General features: G+C 38.0%; 1 protein-coding gene across 1 annotated transcript; it reads left to right on the forward strand.

The window, feature by feature from the left end:
• Positions 1-125: 125 nt before the first annotated feature.
• Positions 126-5,922, forward strand: LOC140954998 (uncharacterized). Its single transcript, XM_073406395.1, has 5 exons — positions 126-669; positions 859-2,239; positions 2,487-3,021; positions 3,319-4,676; positions 4,803-5,922. The coding sequence occupies exons 1-5, from the start codon at positions 126-128 to the stop codon at positions 5,920-5,922; spliced, it is 4,938 nt and encodes a 1,645-aa protein (XP_073262496.1).
• The last annotated feature ends 354 nt before the right edge of the window (positions 5,923-6,276 follow it).

A 6,276-nucleotide genomic window follows, 5' to 3' on the forward strand; every position in this document is an offset into this window, starting at 1 on the left:
TCCAATATAAAATTCTCTTCACCTACAAAACCCAAAATAACCCAATAAACAACCAAACCAATAATGCCTACCGTCGACGAAGAAATTTTCCAAAAATAGATCAAGTGCAGCTTCCACCATTACCCATGTCTCTTACTGAAATGCACCAAAGATTGCTTAGTATTGGTCAGGTAGCACCTGTTCCCTTAGAACCTTTACAACCACCATTTCCTTTTTGGTATAAACCCGATAAAAAATGTGAATACCATGCTGGTGCTGTTGGTCATCATATTGATGGATGTGTTGCATTCAAAAGAAAAATCCTTCAGCTCATCAAAGCTGGGTGGATTTCTTTTGATGAGTCTCCAAATGTGAAGTTTAACCCTCTACCAAATCACGCTTCTGGAAGTGGGGGAATTAATAGCTTGGAGATAGGAAAGGGAGGTACATCAACTTTAAAGATAACGATGGATATATTGTATGGGATGTTAAGGCAAACAGATTATCTAAAGACACCAGTCAAAATACAAGCTGTAAGGAATGCGAATGAGTATTATAAATATCATCAGCGGCTTGGGCATGATATTGACTTGTGCAAGGAGTTTCATTTGGAGGTAGAAAATATGATGGTGTTGGGAATGTTAAGATTGATGAAACCCGAAGAAGATGAGTTAGTAGGAACAATGACGGGTAGATATGTACCAACCGAAAAGGGTCCACTAAAAATGATCCTAACTAAGCCTATGAATACTGTTAACGGAAGCTATAACGCCCAACCCTATAATTATGGTTATTCTTGTCACAGCACAAATCCTACCCCTGTTTTTCATGCTGAAATAGGAGGACTCACTTGAAGTGGGAGATGTTTTACTCCTGAAGAGTTGGAAAACCATAGAAAAGTCAAAGGGAAGGACATGGTGGAATTGACAAAGACAGATGAGGTAAATAAGCCAGTAAGTGATGAAGAGGCTAATGAATTTCTAAAATTAATGAAGCACAACGAATATAGTGTGGTTGATCAGCTAAAGAAAACACCCGCTAGGATTTCTTTGTTATCATTAATATTGAGTTCAGAATTGCATAGGAACGCACTTCAGAAGGTTCTTAATGAAGCATATGTTCCTCAGGATATCACACAAGACTCCATAGAACATTTGGAGGGTAGAATTCAAGCTAACAACTACCTCTATTTTACCGATGATGAGCTAGATCATGAAGGGACCGGTCATAATAAACCATTGCATATCACGGTAAAATGCAAGGATTGTGTGATTGCTAAGGTGCTTATAGATAATGGTTTTGCTCTCAATGTATTGCCAAGACATGTACTTGATAAAATGCCAGTTGATGCCTCTCACATGAAGCCAAGTACCATGACTGCTAGGGCATATGATGGGTCACCTAGACCAATCATTGGGAGTATTGATGTTGAACTAATCATTGGCCCGCAACCATTTCAAGTCACATTACAAGTAATGGACATTCATCCATCATATAGCATGTTACTTGGAAGACCTTGGATCCATGCAGCCCGAGCTGTAGCATCTTCTTTACATCAACGAGTCAAGTTTGTCATCAATGGGAATTTGGTGACTGTGAGAGCTGAGGAAACTTTGTCAATGATAAAAAATGTGTTGATCCCTTACATAGAAACTGAAGAAAGTAAGGATGGAAATCTGCATGCATTTGAAGTTGTAAATGCTGAATGGGTACCTGAAAATACGATACGAAGAAAGCCAGAAATTTCTGAAGCAGCAAAAATGGCTGCTAAATACTTCTTAAAGCATGGACTGCCATTTCAATATGACCATACTACCGGAATGCCTAAGAGGATTAATGTGATAAAAATGAAGTGCGCGGATCAAAGGTTTGGCTTAGGGTTTAAGCCTGGGAAAGCAGATTTCAAAAGAGCAGCTGAAATTAGAAGAGAAAAGAGAATAGCCCGGATTGAGAGAAGAGAACCAAATGAAGACCGAATAGAGATCTCACCAATCCATGTAACATTTCCAAGATCCGCATATGTGATAAAAACAGAGGATTATGAGGAGGGACTAAGAAAAGAATTCAATGGTGTTACTATTAATTATCTTGAATACGTCGGTGAACAAGATTTAAAGGAAGAGGATAATGCTCATGAACAGTTGCCCCAGCTGACTATTGGTGTCTTGGAAGACGACTCATTAGAATTCGTGAGGAAATTGGCCGAGGGAGAAGATTTAGCAAATTGGGAAATTCAAGAAGTCCCAATTGTTTTCAAAAAGTAATGTTTTGATTGCTTATTCGTTGTTTTTCATTATTTGTATTGTTTGAATATATATGCCTTGCCAAATCATCATGGCTCAAGAGATTGGCAATAAGGTTTTGTGGTTGAGCCCTTCTATCCTTTAAGTTTCAATGAGATCATGCATATTTTCTTTCAATCGTGTTGTTTTTTTTTTTTATCCTCTATTCATTTATTTACTTTCCCAGAACTATACACTCATAACCAAAACACTTTCCGCTTTCAGGGAATCTGAAAGCGGATCGTCGTACACCCCACAAACTGATTGCACTGTGGATAATTGGCCTAACTTTGATGAAACTATAATTGCCATGGATGAGGAAGAATTTGGTGAGGAGGATATTCATGAATTCGTAAAGTTAACGGAACAATCTGATCGCACATGGAAGCCTGCAAAAGAAGAACTAGAACTGATAAATGTGGGCACAATACATAATAAAAGAGAGTTGAAAATAGGGAAGCTAATCTCTGCTGACGTTAGAAGTGAATTGATTGCTCTTTTACAAGAATACATTGATGTTTTTGCTTGGTCATACGCTGATATGCCTGGTCTGGATACTGATATTGTGGTACATAAACTACCTTTGATAGAAGGTTGTAAGCCGGTTAAGCAAAAGTTGAGGAGGACAAGGCCGGATATACTAATCAAAGTGAAAGAAGAGATAACAAAACAATGGGATGCTGGATTTTTGGAAGTAGTTGATTATTCTCAATGGGTGTACAATATCGTAGTAGTACCCAAGAAAGACAACAAAATCAGGGTATGTATGGATTTCCGAGATTTGAATAAGGCAAGCCCGAAGGATAATTTTCCTTTACCCCATATAGATGTATTAGTAGATAATGCTGCTAAGAGTTCTACTTACTCTTTTATGGATGGTTTCTCTGGGTATAATCAGATTAAAATGGCCGAGCAAGACAAGAAAAAAACAACATTTGTTACCCCGTGGGGAACATATTGCTATAAAGTTATGCCATTTGGACTAAAAAAAGATGGGGCAACTTATCAAAGAGCAATGGTGACACTATTTCATGATATGATGCATAAAGAAATTGAGGTCTATGTGGATGATATGATTGCTAAGTCTAAGGATGAGGAAAACCATATCCCAGCTCTGAATAAATTATTTGAAAGGCTGAGAAAATATCAATTAAAGCTGAACCCTGCAAAATGCACATTTGGGGTGAAGTCTGGGAAGTTATTGGGATTTGTGGTGAGCAATAATGGCATAGAAGTAGATCTTGATAAAGTGATGGCCATACAAGCTATGTCAGCTCCTAAAACTGAGAAAGAGGTTCGAGGCTTTTTGGGGCGTTTAAATTATATTGCTCGATTTATTTCACAACTTACAGTCACTTGTGAACCAATCTTTCGATTAATTCGAAAGAGAAACCCCAGAGTATGGGATGAGGACTGTCAAGAAGCCTTTGATAAGATTAAACAATATTTGCAGAAACCACCTCTATTGGTGCCACCGGTGCCGGGAAAGCCTCTCATTTTGTATTTAACAGTGACTGAATCAGCAATGGGCTGTGTGCTTGGCCAACATGATGAGTCTGGGAGAAAGGAGCAAGTCATCTACTACCTGAGTAAGAAATTTACTGAGTGTGAATCTCGTTACAGCATGATTGAGAAGCTGTGTTGTGGTTTGGTTTGGAGTGCGAAAAGGCTCCGACAGTATATGTTATACTATACCACTTGGTTAATTTCAAACGTAGATCCTATCAACTATATCTTTGAAAAACCATACATGTCAAATAGGCTCGCCAGATGGCAAGTGTTGTTGGCTGAATATGATATCATTTACAAAACAAGAAAATCTGTGAAAGGAAGTGCAATTGCAGATCATTTAGCTGATAATGCTATTGAAGACTATGAGCCATTAAATTTTGACTTCCCTGATGAAGATGTGCTGGTAATAGAAGGTGATTGGTGGACCATGTACTTTGATGGTGCGGTGAATATATCTGGTAATGGAGCTGGTGCTGTAATAATTTCTCCAGAAGGAAAACAATATCCCATATCCATTAAGTTGCAGTTCAATTGCACAAACAACACAGCTGAATATGAGGCTTGTATTCATGGATTGGAAGCTGCATTGGAGTTGAAGATAAGGAAATTAGAGGTATATGGAGACTTTATGTTGATAATCCGCCAGATAAAGGGGGAGTGGCAGACGAAAGATGAGAAATTGAAACCATATCAAGAATATCTCTCCAAATTGGCTGAAGACTTTGAAGAGATAGAGTTCAATCATTTAGGACGGGATAAGAATCAGTTTGCAGATGCTTTAGCAACATTAGCCTCCATGGCCACAATTGATTGCGGTATCAGAGTACATCCTATAGGCATTGATATCAGAAGTTCTCCAGCTCATTGTTGTTTAGTAGAAGAAGAAGTGGATGGAAGTCCTTGGTATGCAAATATAAAAAGATTCATCCAATATCGGAAATATCCTTTTGAAGCTTAAAAAACATATAAGAAGACTCTGAGAAGAATGACAATGGAATACTTTATAGATGGAGAAATCTTATACAAAAGGTCATTTGATGGGACTCTACTAAGATGTCTAGACAGATCAGAAGCCAATAAAGCCTTATATGAAGTGCATGGAGGAATTTGCACCACCCATGCAAATGGACACATGATGGCGAGACAAATGCAAAGAGCTGGGTATTTTTGGTTGATCATGGAGAAGGATTGTATAGAATTTGTCCGAAAATATCATAAATGTCAGGTGTATAGCGATAAAATCAATGCACCCCCAGTGCCCTTATTCAATATGGTGTCACCTTGGCCATTCGCGATGTGGGGAATAGATGTGATTGGGCCTATTAATCCAAAAGCCAGCAATGGGCATCGGTTTATCTTGGTCGCAATTGATTACTTTACAAAGTGGGTAGAGGCCTGCTCATATGCTAATGTGACTCAGAAGGTGGTCAAGCGATTCATTGAGAGAGACCTAATTTATAGGTATGGTCTGCCAGAAAGGATAGTAACCGATAACGCCAAGAACTTCAATGGGAAGATGATTGTGGAATTATGCACTAAATGGAAAATCAAGCATTCCAATTCATCACCTTATAGACCAAAGATGAATGGTGTTGTTGAAGCTGCTAATAAGAACATAAAGAAGATTGTCCAGAAAATGGTGGTTACTTACAAAGATTGGCAGGAATGGCTTCCTTATGCTCTACATGCATATCGAATAGCAGTAAGGACGTCAACTGGGGCTACACCTTATTCACTAGTTTACGGAATGGAGGCAGTGATGCCCTTGGAAGTAGAGATTCCTTCTCTAAGGGTCCTAATGGAGTCTGAGCTAGAAGAGGCTAAATGGGCTGAGATACGATATGAACAGTTAAATATGATCAGTGAGAAGAGATTAGCGGTGATTTGTCACCACCAACTGTATCAAAACAGGATAGCAAGAGCATATGACAGAAAAGTTCGATCAAGAGAGTTTAAAGAAGAAGATCTTGTATTGAGAAAAATCTTATTACTACCTAGTGAGAACCACAACAAATGGGCACCCAATTATGAAGGTCCTTATATAGTAAAGAAGGCATTTTCTGGAGGAGCATTGATACTAACAGGAATGGATGGAGAAGATTTGATTAGGCCAGTGAATTCTGATTCTGTAAAGAAATATTATCCATGATTGTTGAGTCATTGATGACTGTATAAGTTCTCATCAAATCAATAAAAGTTTGGCCAAGAAATTCACTTTGCATATCTTTTCTCTCTCTCATAAATGTTATTGATTTCAAAGAATCAATAAATACACCCTTGAAGCCTCGCATGATCTCATAGATTCAATTCATTAATTTTACCAAAATCAATTTCACTATTGGAATTTTGAAAAAAATTGATCTGGCATTTTGATTTCGAAAATGGTTTGATGTTTACTCAAAAACTGATATTTGTGACATTCTACTTGTAGAATGACAAGTGAATCAAGCAACTCCTTCATAGAGGTGACCAAACTAAAAAAAAAAGGAAAAGAAAAAATACC

Source organism: Populus alba, chromosome 18, assembly GCF_005239225.2.
Source record: "Populus alba chromosome 18, ASM523922v2, whole genome shotgun sequence".
Classification (NCBI taxonomy): Eukaryota; Viridiplantae; Streptophyta; class Magnoliopsida; order Malpighiales; family Salicaceae; genus Populus; species Populus alba.